At 38.6% G+C, this 16,547-nt stretch overlaps 1 protein-coding gene across 1 annotated transcript; it reads left to right on the plus strand.

Annotated features, from left to right (window-relative positions):
* Positions 1–4,575: 4,575 nt before the first annotated feature.
* LOC109389103 (lysozyme-like protein 1) lies at positions 4,576–14,629 on the plus strand. The gene is made up of 4 exons (XM_019654391.1): positions 4,576–4,714; positions 5,177–5,335; positions 13,650–13,728; positions 14,560–14,629. Exons 1-4 carry the CDS (start codon positions 4,576–4,578, stop codon positions 14,627–14,629), a joined length of 447 nt encoding a protein of 148 aa, XP_019509936.1.
* The last annotated feature ends 1,918 nt before the right edge of the window (positions 14,630–16,547 follow it).

The raw sequence follows: 16,547 nt of genomic DNA on the forward strand, positions 1-16,547 counted from the left end.
CCCAACACCACCACACAATTCTCTATTTCAAAGCAGACACTGACTGGATGTCCCACCATTTAATGCAATTCTAACTCTATCTTCCAAGAGATAGAGTCAGATACCACAGGTTAAGGGCTCAGTCCCACAAGACTGCCCTTCACTTCAGGCACCGATTGTAAGTTCAGGTTGTTACCAGTGCTTCTGACCAACAGGCTATAAATTAGAGGTTCCTACAACCCCTTCCTTGGGTTCGATTAATTTACTAGAGCAGCTCACAAAACTCAGGAAACCAGTTTACTTACTAGATCATTGGCTTATTACAAAGGATATTAAAGGATACAAATAAACAATGAGATGTAGAAATACATAGGGTGAGGCCTGGAAGGGTCCTGAACACAGGAGTTTTTGTCCTTGTGGAGTTTGGGGGTGTGCCAACCTCCCAGCATGTGGATCTGTTCTGGTTCACCAACCTGGAAGATCTCTGAACCACCTCTTTTTAGGTTTTTATGGAGGCTTCATTACATAGGTATGATTGATAGATCATTAACCATTGCTGATTGAACTCAACCTCCAGCCCTTCTCCCCTCCTTGGAACCAACTCTCTAATTATATGTTGGTTCCCCTGACAACCAGCCCCCATCCTTAGGGGCTTTCCAAAAGTCACTTCATTAACATAAACTCAATTTGGTTGAAAGAGGTTTGTTATGATATCAAGACACCTTTATTACTCTTATCACTTAGGAAATTCCAAGGATTTTAGGACCTCTGTTCCAGAAATGGGGACAAGGACCAAATACATATTTCTTATTAGAAATCACAATATCACACATGTGTTTCAAAAGTGCTCAATGTTTTTGTTATAAGTGGCTACCAGTGGTATGCTAAACTAGCAGATTTTTAATTTTGGGATAATTTTAGATTTACAAAAATGTTTCACAGATAATACAGTCTCCATTTACTCTTTACCCAGCTTCCTTGATATTATCATCTTACATATTCACAGCACATTTGTCAAAATCAAGAAATTAATGTTGGTGCAGTGCATCAGCTACAGGCTTTATTCCGATTTCACCAGTTTTTCTGAACTTTTTTCTATTTCAGGATCCAATTCAAGACAGCACCCTGTATTTAGACATGAGATCTCCTTAATCTTTCCAGTCTGTAAAAGGTTCTAGTCTTGTTTTTCATGATTTTGACACATTTGAGAAGTGCTGGTCAAGTATTCTGCAGAGTGTCCTTCATCTGGGTCTTGACTTCTGTTTTCTCGTGATGAGACTGGGGTTACAGATTTGGAGGAAGGAAACCACAGAGGTGAATTGCCCTTCTCAGCACATCATATCAGGGAGTGCATAACATGACTCATCACTGATGGGGTTAATTTTCATCACTGGATAAGGTCAGCTCTACCAGATTTTTCTGCTTATACAAAGTTGCCATTTTCCCCTTTCTATACTCTATCTGTTGGAAGCAAGTCACAAAGTCCAGCCCCTTCCCAAAGGGAGGAGAGTTAAGCTCCATTTCCTGTAGGGGGTATTGTCCACATAGATTATTTAGAATTCTTCTGTAAGAGTCCCTTCTTCCTATATATTTATTTATTCAATCATTATTTATATTAGTATGTACTCCCATATATTTATTTTATTCTCTGAGTTATAATCCAATACTGCAGCTATTTATTTTGTTGCTTAAATTGTCCCAGTTTGGCCATTGGGAGTTCTTTCAATTCGGCTCCTCCATCCCTTTGATATATTACCCCCCCCCTCCTCTCTCTCTCTCTCTGTTTCAGCACGTCTTTAATTGTTAGCACTAATAAGATATTCTAGGATCATCTTGCATTTTCCCTGCTCCAGTTCTGAAATCCACCAATTCTCCAAGGAATCTCGGTTCCCTTTATCTTCAATATTTTCTTCATCTTCAGGTAAAGAAAGAAGTCATTGGGGGCCAGATCAGGTGAGTGGGGAGGGTGTTCCAATACAGTTATTTGTTTACTGGCTAAAAACTCCCTCACAGACAGTGCTGTGTGAGCTGGTGCATTGTCGTGATGCAAGAGCCATGAATTGTTGGTGAAAAGTTCAAGTTGTCAAACTTTTTCATGCAGGTTTTTCAGCACTTCCAAATAGTAAACTTGGTTAACTGTTTGTCTGCTTGGTACAAATTCATAATGAATAATCCCTCTGATATCAAAATAGGTTAGTAACATCATTGCAACAAGTTTGCGAATTTAGTTGTCAGACCTTCGTATGTACAGAGGGTGCCAAATAAACGTATGCACATTTTAAGAAAGGAAAAAGCTGAATTAAAATTATGCTGATGGTAACCACTTGGAGCACCTCTTGTAATTGGCAGAAGTCAAACGTGACTTGTATTCATCTTTTGTTATCGGTATATAGTATTACAATTTTAATAAAGTTTTTTCCTTTCTGAAAATTTGTGTACATTTTTTGGGCAACCTCTGTATGTGTACATGTATGTGTGTATACATATGTGTGTATCAATCTGAAGATAGATAGACATCTAGATAATCCCTGACTCTAATTCAGCACTACAGGCTTCATTCTAGCCTTCTTTAGCTTACTTTTATTGATGGTATTTGTGATAAAATTTGGGGACTGCTACTTTAGAGAAGAAGAGCTCACACTTGGATGGGAGGCCCTGGCTGAGTTGAAGTGAGGAGAGCTGTTGAGGTGGAAGAAGAAAAAAAAGAGGTAGGAAAGGCCAGAATGCAGTTATCTCCTCTGTCCCAAGAAGTAAAATTCTAGAATCTCTAGGCAGTTGGAGACAAAAGAGTCAAGAATTCTTCTTTCTCTAAGGATCTAACTGGTGAAGACCAGATCATTTGTGCCTTGGAAGAATGAGAAATGGCTTCAGGGGATGCAGGGAGCTCGTGTGAGCTGCCAATCATTGACTGAGTAAGTAGAGCAGTGTTTCTTCCATGGAGTCACCTGTACAACATCTCTGGGGCAAGCACCAGGGATACACTTTTTTAATGACACCTAAATTACTTGGATGAAGTCACCTGTCCCAAAGGACCAGCAATGTCAACCCCTGGCTTGAAGGATGTAGAACAGTGTGCTTGAGGCTATCATTGCTGTGGGGTGTATTTTGTTTGTTTTATTTGTTTGAGACCAGTAAGATTCTAAGGCAGGGGATGGAAACCAACTTAGTGTGTAAGCTCTGCATCTTCAACTCCATTTGTCTCCCTCTCAGCTCCTGGCTCAATGCTAGGGTGTATCTCAACGCTGTACATCAGGGACTTTTTCCTGTAAAGGGTCAGATTATATTTTAGGCTTTGTGGGGTCTCTACGATCTCTAAAAAGCCACTCAACTCAGCCATTGTAGTGGGAAAGCAGCCATACACAATATATTACTGAATGACTGTAGCTCTGTTCTAATAAAGCTTACAAAAGCAGTTCTGGTTTGCTGACACTGGCTATTGGCCAGTGTGCATTCTACGTGTCCCAAATGACAGGTAGTTACCTAACTGCTTTGTTACTTTACAGCCCCTGTGGTGAGTCTCCCTCTCGCCTTGCTGAACACTCAGCCCTGTTTTTAGCTTCTGGTCTAAGTTGGGGAACCTAACTCCAGGAGGAGAAAATGATCATTTAAAAAATTTCTAATGCAGAAAATGATATCGAATTGAAATAGGTATGAACATCAGGTTTGGCCTCATGAGCAGTTATCAGAAATTTCACTCCACCCCCATCCCAACAAGGTCATTATATTTGAGGAAGACACATTACTTCAAGAGAGGGAGTGCTTCTGGAAAGCTAGTAGCTAATAAGGGGTGAAGCTCTTGATCCTACTCCCATTTTAAATAATTCAGTGGGGTCTCCTTTATGGCCCCTCTACTCCCACCACTCAACACTTTTCTCCTCGTGTGACTCACCACCATCATCCGTCCCCTCCCGCTCTTCAGCTGACAGACAGCAGGCTTTAGGAGGCTCCGTGGAACAGTGGCGGCAGAGCCCAGAAAAACATTGAATTTGTGATATAAGACATATTTTTGAACCAATGCACCCACATTTGGAAAAGTATCAAGAAAAGAGTATGGAAGAAAGATAAGGTGCTAAATCTTCTCCCTTCCCTATGCCCCCAAACGATAAATCTTAACGTTGTCCATGCAGACCCATGTATATTTCATCTCTGGCTGCAACTGAGCGTGTATTTCTACATACATAGGGAATACCTAACTCTTTGTATTCTGGTTTCTTTTTTCCCTATTCATAAAGTTAATGGGAATCCTAGAAACGTGTTTTCCTTTGTGGTTTCAAGCTGGATGAATAAAGGGGGATTGAATTCTTTGCTTGCCTGAGCCTAGGAGCAGAAACATTGAATTGGAAGTAGCCACGTAGAGAGCATTAAGAGCCTGCACTCACTCCTTCCCTGTGCTGTGTCCTCTCTGTACTTTGGTTTTCCCTGGTGCTGGCTCGGAATGATTAAAAGTGACAGGAAACATCTAGGCAGAGCTGCCCACAATTGTGGCTGGCAGATTTTGAAGTTCTCATTGGTGACAGACTTAATCTTAGGATGAAGCAAGGTTGTCTGACCTGGTTCTTTGATCTTTGACAGGTTCTTCCTCAACCAGGCCCTAGGATGAAGGCTGCCAGCATCTTGGCCCTGATTGGCTGCCTGGCCACAGTCACTGAGCCTAAAATCTACACTCGCTGTAAACTGGCAAAAATATTTGCAAAGGCTGGCCTGGACAATTACCAGGGATTTAGCCTTGGAAACTGTGAGATTTCTCCTTTTCTAATTTTTTGGTACCCTTGATGTCTTCCCCATGATGTCAGAGGCCCCATCCACACTCACTGCTGTTCTCAGCTTTTCCACATTCTGCCCCACCAGGAATGGCCACTTCATGTTCATATGTTCTCCTCAACTGCTGCTCTCTGGGGCTTCTCCTTCATGTCCCCACTCTGGAGTCATGTACTAATGACACCAGCAAGGGAAGGAGAAAACAATGCCATGCTTGCTCGCATTGTGGGGGGCAGAGCTGATTTTTAGTTTAGTCCAGGCTCAGCCACTGAGTAGGTGTGAAGCTCAGGTATGCCATCCCTGCCTATTATGTGTCCCATGGGTGCACTTCCTGCCTTGGTTTATTGGGAGCAGGGCATTATTATAGCCTATACAAGGGAACTGTCCCCTAAGAACAATGCATCTCTTTTTCTGGCATTTCTCACTGTCCCCCACTTAGGGATCTGCATGGCATACTATGAGAGCCACTACAATACCACAGCTCAGACTGTCCTGGAAGATGGAAGCACTGACTATGGCATTTTTCAGATAAACAGTTATACCTGGTGCAGACGAGCAAAGCTACAAGAGAGAAACCACTGTCATGTTGCCTGCTCAGGTACAGTTTTGATTTTCATCCTTGGGGACAAAGGCAAGAAAATGGATTGTAGGGCATCCACCCATTTTCTGTTTTAGCTGAAATTTGGAGTTGAGATATGCAAGCAGGTCTATACCAGGCCAATAAATTATTCAACAGTTCCCCAAGGTGACACTCTTGAGCCTGTGGCCTACTTGGCCAAAGATGACTCATTCCCTCTAAGATGGTTTTTATGAAGCCCACCATGAAAACAGGAGAATGGGCAAATGACATTACTACCCTTTTATGCATAGAGACATTAAATATTTTCAAGGAGAAAGAGAAATCTGTTTGCCAAATAATTTGCATAGACAATTAACTCAAAAGAATGCTTCTTTTGTACAGAATGAGACAAATAAATACACTTTGCATAGCATTACTTAAACAGTAAAAATAAAGTTAGAATTTCCTTCCAAATCTTCTACTTCAATCATTTAAGAAATATAGGTGTGCACAGAATTGAGGATAGCAGAATGCATCAGACATGAATCCTGACATTAAGGAAGAGAATATACATGCTTATATGAAGCTAGACAAATACCTATAAATAGGCTTGGGTTGAGTGCTGCGGGCTTCAGAGGAAACAGGTATTATTAAGAAAACCCTTAGGAAAGTTCTTATAGACACAGTGATATTTGACCTAAGACTTGGAAGGTAGATAAGATTTGGATATTCAGAGATAGAGAGGAGTCATCCCAGGTAAGGGGAACACAAAAGCAAAGAGGTGAATGTGGGATGTGTGGAGTATGTACAGGGAGATGTGAGACATTTGTCTTACATGGAGCAAAGGGGACATGAAGGCAGATAACAGGACGTGTGACTGAAAGGTCGATTACTGTCTGACCGTGAAGCACCTTAGAAGCCAGGCTAAGAAGCATGATGTACTGATTTCTGCCAGCAATAGGAAATTAATAGAGATTTGTTGATTAAGCGTTGTTTCAGAAAGTTTTAATCTGCAAGCAGGGTGTGAGTGAAATCGAAGAAGGGGCTATTACGTGCCACTGTAATTGTTGAGGTGAGAGGCTTAGGTTACCTGGGTAGACCCAATCTGATTACATGAGTCCTTAAAAGTGGAGAATCTTTCCCAGCTGTGGGCAGAAACAGAATCAATGACAGCAGAAGAAAGAGAAATGATTCAAAATAAGAAGGACTCAAGCCACCACTGGTGGCTTTTGAAGACAGAGGAAGGCTGCCACAAGTCACAGGATTTGGAGTGGGGGCAACAGACACTGGGAATAGCCTCAGCTGACATCCAGCAAGGAAGTAGGGTCCTCAATCCTGCAACACAAGGAACTGAATTCTGCCAAACCCTAAATAAGCTAAAAAAAAAAAAATGGGTATGACTCTTTTATCATTAGAGTCAATGTCTCTCCATTACTCTGGTAATATTTCTTAACCCCATATCTACTTTGTCTGATAGTAACATAGCCACTCGACTTTGTCTGCATGGTATATTTCTTTCCATTCTTTTACTTTTAATGTATTTGTGTCTTTTTATTTACAGTTTCTTATAGACAGCATGTAGTTAGGTATTGCTTTTATGTCCAACTCAACAATCTCTGCCTTTCAATAGGAATGTTTAGACCAGGGTCGCCTTTGTCTTAAAGAGCCCAATAGTAAACATTTTAGGCTTCGTGGGCCATCTGCTGTGTCTATTGTTACTATTCAACTTTCCATGTAGCACAAAAGCAGTCATAGGCAATATGTAAATGACTGGGCATGGCTATGTTCCAATTAAACTTAATTTATAAAAATAGAGGGTAAATGCAGGCCATATTTTGATGAACCTTGGTGTAGGTCATTTATATTTAATATAATTACTGATATGGTTACTTTAAAATCCATCAAGTTGTTATTTGTTTTCTATTTGTGTCATCTCTTCTTGGTTCATTTTTCCTGCCTTCTTTTGGATTAATTGAATAGTTTTCAGTGTTCTCTTTTATTTCCTCCATTGGCTTAGTAGCTATAATTCTGTTCTATTTTTAGTGGTGACCCCAGGGTTTACAATATGCATAGATATCATATTCTACCTTCAAATAACATTGTATCATTTCACATACATGAATTTTCTAACAGTTTGCTTCTATTTTCCCTATCCTATTTTTTGTGCTATATTGTTCATGCATTTTACTTCAATGTTTTATATACATCAAAATTTATTATTTTTGCCTTAAACAATTACCTCTTAAGTAAAAATTTTAAATGAGGAAAAGGGTCTTTCTATTTACCATATATTTACCATTTCCAACATTCTTCAGTCCTTTGGTGGATTCATTTGGGCAGGCAGTTAAGTGATATTATTTTCCTTCAGCTTAAAGAACTTCCTTAAAAATTTTTTACAAGTGGGAGGGGGTCCACTGGTAAGCATTCTCTTAGATATTGTTTATCTCAAAATGTCTATGTTTAATTTTCTTCTTTGAGGGATATTTTCTCTATAAATTCTAGAGTTCCTCTCAATTTGTTAAAACTTTCCTATTGTATTCTGCATGATTTGTTTATTAAGAGAACTCAGTAATTTTCTTATCTGTGTTCCCTATATATAATGTGTCTTTTTTCCTCTAGCTGCTTTTAAGATTTCCTTTTTATCACTATTTTTTTCAGCAATTTAATCATAATGTGTATTTTCTTATGTTTATCTTACTTGATACTAACATTATGGATCCCTGAGTTTATAGTTTTCATCTTTTCTCCTAGGACATTAATGACACATGCGTTAGATCACTTAATGTTGTCCCATAGGTCACTGAGGCGTTTCATTTTTTTTCAGCCTTTTACCCTTTTTGTCTTTTATTTTCAGTAGTTTTCATTGCTATATCTCCAAGTTCTCTGATCATTTTTTCTGAAGTCCCTAATCTATTAAATTCATCAATTGAATGTTTCATTTCAGATAGTGTAGGGTTTTCAGTGCTAGCTAATTATTTTATATCTTTCATTCCTCTCATTTTCTTCATGATTTCCTTTAAGTCCTTGATATAAATCAGCATGTTTAGAAGTACTGTTTAAGTTTCTTGTCTGTTAATTCAATCAAGTCTGTCATTTCTGGGTCTTTCCATTGACTGGTCTTTCTCCTGGTCATGGATCACGTGTTCATGTCTCTTTGCACATGTAATAACCTTTTATTGGATACTAGACATCGTGTATGTTACATTGTTGAATGTCTGGGTTATGTTGTCTTCCTTTAGGGAGTGTTGAGTTTCATCTTGGCAAATAGTTAATGCCGATTAGGGAATTTCTAGAGTGGTCTTTGTGGTAGAACTAATTTAGTCTTACTACAAAGGCATGGCTCTTCTTGTGTCTCTTTGACTGTCCCACGGGTTCAGCAAGGTGTCTCTTCCCTGGCTAGTCAGAAATTAAGTACCTCCCAGCCCTGCATGAGTTTTGTAACTGTTTAGGTCCCTGGGAATTGTTCTCTGGCTACTTTGAAAAATTTTATCCTTTGCATGCTCAGTTTAGCCTTCAGCGAAAGACTCAGTGGAATTTTTTTTTTTTCAATTACAGTTGGCGTACAATATTATGTTAGTTTTAGGCGTACAATATAGTGATTAGACATTTATATAACTTACTAAAGTGATCACCTCGATAAGTCTAGTACCCACCTGACACCATACATAGATATTACAATATTACTGACTATATTCCCTAAGCAGTACTTTATATCCCCATGACTATTTTATAACTGGCAATTTGTACTTCTTAATCCTTCTCTCAGTGGGATTCTTAAGAAGATTTTTGGTGCTCTCCTTCTGGGTATCTCCTCTCTCTCTCACGTGCTCTTTTCCACAAATTCCAACTGCCTTGGCCTCTGATCTCTGTCTCCTCCACTTAGATTGCCATCTCCCGCCTGGATTCTACCTCCCTCATCTGGAAAATATCCCTGGGCAGAAAGTCATAGCAATCACAAGGTTCACCTCATTTGGTTTCAATCTCTCAAGAATCATGATCGTGCATTATCTGTTATGTAATCTCTGAAAAAATGTTCTCATATTTTATCTAGTTTTCTAGTTGTTTACAGTGGGAGGGAAATGTTACTCTATCATGGCTATGCTTGACATTACATGCAGTTTAACATAATAAAAATTTAATATTGTACAATTTAGCTCCAATTGAGGAAATCTGGGGTAAATGTATATCTGTAAGATAATCTTGTTGTCTAGAAATTAAAATATTATACATTTCATGGTAAGAGGTGAGGGAACATTTATATCTGCTTTCTCATCATAAATAGCATGGGATTTTTAGAGACAGCTTTAAAATAGAAAACAGGATGTTGGCTTTATAGCATAATCACCCTTCAGTGACTGGCCTCCCTCAGCTTCAGGCCAGAGAGTCTTCAATTACGGACAATGTCATTCTGCCCCATGTATTTTACAGTAGAGACATTTGTCTTGGGGACTTGGAAGTAATTTAGCATTGGAGTATGTTTACAAGGTACATGGCATTTCATATGTGTACAGTATACGCACACCTCATATCCATCTTTGAAGCTGTAGAATCTCCTCACTCCCATACCAAATTGTATTCCTAAAATCCCAACCTGCCTTGTCCGAACTGTTTGGACAGAATATTTGCTATATATATAACAATTTTTATAACAACATTGTTATATACATATAACAATCTATGTATGTATATACACTTATGTATGTATGTATACAAATGCATACATATAATAGCAATCTATATTTTCTTCCAATATCATAGACTTCCTTAAAATAAGAGATGTCTAAGAAAAAGAAGGTAATTATTGCCTCTTGTATCTAGTCTAGTTGACTTATATTAATCTCTATTTCTTGCTAGCCTGGTATCTGAGTTGGCTGGCCTTTGTCACTTCAGAGAGGGGGAAGAGATGTAAACTGTGGGGATGATATTTTAGTTGGGATGCACTGAGATGCTGGGAAGAGACAGAGAGATTTGAAGCAGAACTAACAACTGCGAATGAGTAGCTCTTTTTGTGTAGCTTGTTGCTGCTTTCTGCTGTTGGATGTGGGAGAATAAATATTCAACTGAATAATGTTTTGCCATTCAGTATAACCCTTTTCTTATTCATGTTTGACTGGACAGAATTGTCTATTTAAAGTAAATTGAGCAGAAGCAATTCTTGGCATGGATCCTTATAAATACTTGCCATCTTAACTCATTCCTGCCCCTCTGCTGCCCCTCTGTGGCGATTTCATTGTGTTTTCACATCTCAGCACAGGGCAGAAGGTCCTTTAGTTCCCAGCCCCCATCTCCCCTAACATACTGCTCTAAACAAATTCTAAGTCATGTCCAACTAGCATTTTTGAAATATCTCTGTTGTGAACCAAAATGCTGGAACAAAGCATAAGGCTGACAGACACCTTATTTGGTCTCCACCACCTGGACCTAGAGAGCCTAGTCGCCCTCTCATGGTGCTATGGCATCTCCAGCCAAACACACTGCCTTACCCGGAATGAACCTTGCTCTTTGTGGACATGTCTGGGGTGTGCTCCAATCTGGTATAATAGAATACCCTCACCTTCTTCCCTACTATGTATAACCTGTTTCTTTCCCGCCCCTTGAGGCCCCACTGAACCTAGTTCTCCTAGGAAGCAGGCCCCAACCACTTCCAAACACAAACCATAGTATCTCAGCACTTAGCAAGCATTATGCACCCAAAATAAAGTGTTTCTAAGTCATTTGAACATATATCAGATAGCAAGCACTTAAGTTTGGATAATACCCTAATAAATAAATGATTACTTGAAAAATTAATAAAGCATTTATATTTTTATTGTCAACTTCATTAGCATATAGCTTTCCATAAGCGGAAACCTTTGCTTAAGTGGCTCTGTTAGAGGAAAGTATCTGAGGATAACAGATTTTAAGCCTAGGTTAGAGTGCAGACTTATTTACTGCGTGTGTAACCTCAATTTACAGGGATAACAATGGTGCCCGTCCATAAGGTTGTACCGAGGACTAAGAGAGAAAATGCATAAAGAGACTTAATGTGTGCTTGACACAGAGTAAGTTTTTTATAAAGGTTAGCTATTAGTAATAGCTATTATTATCCTAAATACTTACCTCTCTAGAAACAAGGCAAAAAACTTTTATAACCAAACAAAGCTTTGTTTTTCACTGTATACCAAATGCTAGGGTATTTGCATATATTGCCTCAGTTTTTTATCATTTATAGATCGTGTCTTTTGTTCACTTTCTCTTGGTTAAAAGACTTTTGTTTTAAATAAAAATTAAATCACTCTTAGAATGAATTTGCTTAACAGAAATCTATCATCACGTTTATCACCTAGTTATGCCTATCTGAGAAAGCAACATAATTAGCAACTAAATCAAGGAAAAATTTTATTTTCAACTGAGTTTGCACAATAATTTGGTATTGTAATGTTCCCTTAAAATGCAATATTGTAGGCTGACTTTACTCTCTATGGTTATTTTTTCTGATAATAGAAATAATGCATCTCTATTGTAAAATATTTAGAAAATATACAGTGACAATTTAAAAGCATTGGTGATCATGATTAAGAGCTAATCTTTCATAAAGTACTGGTGAACTTATGATCTTTTCTTGTTTTATACCCAAGCTTTCCTGTAGAACTTTCTGAGATGATAGAAATGTTATCTATCTGCACTATCCAATATGAGAACCACTAGCCACAATAAAGGAGCTATAAAGCATTTGAAATGTAGCAAGAGCAACTGAGGAACTGAAGTTCTAATTGTATTAATTAATTTAGATTTAAATAGTCACATGTAACTAATGGCTACCATATTTGACAGTATAGCTTTAGACAGAAATTTTTACAATATTGGTAACTTTATGTTGGCAGCATTTTCCAATATTATTAAATCATATGAAAACATGATTTAAATGGCTCATTATTTCATTCCATGGAAGAATTATTATTAATGTGAAGTTTCATAATTATGAGGAAACTAGATTTTTTTCCACTTGGAAATGAATTTTCTCATGTAAATGAAGCTACAGTAAAACACTTTGTAAATAAACCTTTGTCTGCATTCATGATTATTTCCTTAAGATAGATCCAGAAGAACAAATCATTAAGCAAAAGGATAAGAACCATTTTATGGCTCTTCTGCTGCTAAATTGTTTTCCTGAAAAGTTAAACCTATTACACTCCCACCCGCAGGTACACAAGAGTGTTTATCTCATTGCACCTTTGTCAAAATTGAGCATTACCCAATTCTTAAGAAAATCTTTGTTTAATTGATAAATAGAAATGATATCAAATAGTGTGAGTTTTTATGTCTTTGATTGGTGCTCATGGTGGGCATGGATATACTGCCCAGATTTCTCTTGAAGAGTAGATGTTGGCCCCACCTGCTTTTGTGTGATTTGCAAACAGCCTGCCTGGCACATCCCTCAGGGTCTGCCTTAGCTAAAGAGAGCTTCCTCCCTAAGGCTGTGCCTTTTGGGGCAGCCCATATCCAGTGACTGAGTGAGACAGAGTACAAAGACCTGGCCATTTGGGCCTGGTGCGGAAAAGTCTGATGGGCAGTATTCACTCCCGACCTCCTGGCTGGGTTAGTGGAGGCTTTGAATGGCCTGCATCAGAGCTGTGCTCTCCAGCTGCCCAGTGCTTTCACAAGTGTGGATCCCTAATAAAGAACCTTGTATCCAAACCCATCTCAGCATCTCCTCCTGGAGAACCCAGAACAGATGTGTGATGGACTTTTATATTTATTTGCCTTTTTCTGTCATGTTTGTATTGAGAAAAATTTTGAGCCACTTCTGGGCAAGCAGGAAAGAATGCTGATATCAATGAATACATTTTCAACTGAAAGATTTGTTATGTCTGAAAACCATAGAAAATAATAAAGGCAGAGGTTGATGTATTTGACATAAAACTTAAAAATGTCTGCATATGAAAAACACCTTGGATAAAAAAATTTTAATGCACAAACTAGAAAGTCACAATAGATAAAGCTTAATATTTACCTACAAAGAGATCTTATATTTCAAATTAAACCAAGTAGATAAAAAACATTGTACTGTCCTGTCTTACTCGTATATTTCTTTATGACATAAAAAACATTCTGCTATTGCATCGTCTCTAAACACTTTTCTAAATACTCTAAAAGCCCTTCAGGACTGATCTATTCCTCTGAAACTTCAAGCAATTCAAGAAGTGGATGGTCTGGAAACAAAAAGAATTCTTTGATTTGTGAAGAAGCGCAACAAAAATAAGACTATTGGGCTCATAGTTCTTCTCACCTTCCTATTTGAAAAAGGCAGTGAAAAAAGTGAAGAAAACCTCAAATAACGGTCTCAGCTAACTCTATACCTCTTCTCTTATAGCCTTGCTCACTGATGACCTCACAGATGCGATTATCTGTGCCAAGAAAATTGTTAAAGAGACAGAAGGGATGAACTACTGGTAAGAGGCTTCCCTTGGGAGACTTAGGCTAATGTGGGCAAAGCCTACAGTGTGTCCACTTGTCATGGCTGCAGTGGACATTGACAAACTCATCTCTGCAGCGTGGTCCAACAGTGGTGTTAAAGTGACTTATCTATCCCCTTCTCCATTAGTGTGTGTGTGTGTGTGTGTGTGTGTGTGTGTGTGTGTGTTCGGCGAACATAGTGGAAGGCATTTGTATTGGGAGGAGAGGTGGTATTAATCCATGACAATTTGTAATGGCATTTCACATTCCCAACAATGGAAAAAAAGTTGCTTTCTGATATGAATTAGAAAGCATCAATAAAGTCAATACACCAGAGAACAAAAGCTTGAGTTTTCTCCAGATTTGGATAATATTTAGAGGGCTCTCACAATATTATGTAGCAGTGAGAGGAAAATGGCCACATCAATTACATAATAAATTGGCAGAACATGTCCCCAGGAACATGCAGGGAACAGAGTTTCGTGGTGCTCACCACCATCATCTCTTTGGCTGTGCTTCTTGTGACCACAGCTAATCAGGTCACCCACTTGGGGAACCCACATTTTCAGAGATGTAGGTATTTAACTAAATGGCCCATCTTTATAAAAAATTGCTTCCTTGATGCTGAGATGAATAATGAATAGAAGAAAACTGGAAAGAGAAAAGTCTTAAAAAGACAAAAATATAGAATCCTTGGATCTCAGGAGTAAACGAAACTAAATCCTGGGCACTGCTGGTTAATTAGGTTAATTATCTATGGCTTTTGAACCTAAGAATATTTGGATTGTCATGTTTTTTTTAAATTTCTACTTTTATTTTCTTCTTAGGCAAGGCTGGAAGAAACACTGTGAGGGCAGAGACCTGTCTGAGTGGAAAATAGGATGTGAGGTTTCATGAACTGGAACTGGACCAAGGATGCTTTGCAACAACTCCTTACAATGTGTAATGAATGTCAAAATGCTTGTGTCGTCTTGTCCCCCTGCCTCCCTACATTCCTTCTCAGAATTGGAGAGGGAAAGCCAAGCTATATTTTTAGGGAAATAAATATTTCCTTTGAAATATCATCAGAGCACAACATTAAGATTTGAAAAGTCACCTATGAAATGTTCTAGCCCTGGATGGAGCAAACTTCCCTTTATTGGAGAGAGTCCTGGTTCCGTGGCCCTAAAGTGGCTGCTCATTTAAAAATAAGCTCACAAGCCTATGTCCAGGAGAATGAGGTCATTCTTCTCCTGGTCAGCAGACATAGAGTCCTTCCTCAGCTCAGCACTGCCAGAGAAAATGTCCCTGCTTCCTCTGGATAGTCCTGATGGGCACTCTGATTGGACCAAATAGATGCAGTTGCAGCTCTTAGTCGTAATGGTCAGAGAGTTCCCCATGTTACCGCAACAGCCATTTAAATGAAACCTATCAAATTCGAAAACCACACTTACATCCTCATGACCAAATTGCTTCCAGGCTTATACCTGTAGATTTTCTTAGTTTGGCATGAAACTGGCTGATTTATTTATTTATTTATTTAAATTAAATTAATTTATTTATTTATTAGCTGAGCCATCCTGACACCTGTTGGCAGCTCAGCAGCAGCTCAGCTCGGGCCCATGTGGTAATCGAACCGGCGACCCTGTTGCTCAGAGCTCGCACTCTTGAGCAAGCTTTTAACCAACAGAGCCACTCAGCCGGCCCCCTGACCTGACTATTTAAAGGATGTTTCATTACATGGAATGAGTGGGCTGGGGTACTCAGATCCCAAAGACATATTCCCAGGAGTCTCTGCTCCATGCAGGATGGCTCCTCTACAGGCCCCATGGAAGGACTACTCTGCTCAAGCTGAGATTTCTCTTGTCTATTCTCTGTTCTACTGGGGTAAATGTGGTTGGGGTGGCCTTGTGTAACTTCAGGTAAAAGCAGTATGCTCAGGTTGAATGCAATCTGACCTCAAGAATGCACTAAATTAAGGTTTGTTGGAGACATGGTTATGCCTACAAATAAGTTTCCCACTTAGAAGAAAGTCCCCACTGATCAGACCGATGGGCTTTACGATAGTACCTAAATGACCCGTAAACACTCTGTGGTTGCCAGCTGCCTGGGCTTTACTGTTGGCTCATTTCACATTCACTGCTTCACTTGCAGGCGTAGGCTTTAAAAAAAAATCTGAACTGCTACTTGCCAAAAGAATATAAACATTTCATACATGTCTAAACAAACATCATCTTGTGACAATTTAACAGGCATTACAAACCATTGGAAAAAAGCTCTTGTAACTAATGTAGAAATTGAAAAATAATTCTACAAGATGGCTGAAGGACAGTTGAAAAATGTAGAATCTATTAAACTGCACTAAATCAATAATCTGTGCTTATGGAAGTCCATAAATATTCATTTTTTTCATTATTATTGTCCTATTATCCTTCTGCCCTGTAGTCCCGATTCTTAGCCAAATCTCCTGCTTCATTAAAACCAATGGTACCATGTTAATGACCTAGGTTGGCACGGGACCCAGCACCAGATGTTTAAAGACTAGGGGAAACATTAAAAATAAAACAAGAAACAAGAACCAATTCCAAAAACTAGTGCTTTGAAATTCAAGGTGAAGGGAAGCTGGCTGGCCTGCAATTTGTATGATCTTTTTTTTTTTTTCAAAACTTATAAAATTTCTAAACATGCAATCTGACTCACGCTTTCTCTTCTCAAATGTTTTATTTAGTTAGCATTTCCATAAATAATAATTTAGGATAAAAAATTCATTTTTTCCCAGATTATTTTCCACAGTTAATGCCCTCAGAAATTCAAGAGAAAAATATTATTCATATTT

This window comes from Hipposideros armiger, unplaced genomic scaffold (assembly GCF_001890085.2).
Source record: "Hipposideros armiger isolate ML-2016 unplaced genomic scaffold, ASM189008v1 scaffold_221, whole genome shotgun sequence".
NCBI classification, from domain to species: domain Eukaryota; kingdom Metazoa; phylum Chordata; class Mammalia; order Chiroptera; family Hipposideridae; genus Hipposideros; species Hipposideros armiger.

Excerpts from the sequence above, each read along its gene's own strand:
- LOC109389103 (XM_019654391.1), top strand. The coding sequence starts at position 4,576 with ATGAAGGCTGCCAGCATCTTGGCCCTGATTGGCTGCCTGGCCACAGTC. Across the intron at positions 4,715-5,176 it reads GGGATTTAGCCTTGGAAACT|GGATCTGCATGGCATACTAT; the intron begins GTGAGATTTCTC and ends TCCCCCACTTAG. Across the intron at positions 13,729-14,559 it reads ACAGAAGGGATGAACTACTG|GCAAGGCTGGAAGAAACACT; the intron begins GTAAGAGGCTTC and ends TTTTCTTCTTAG.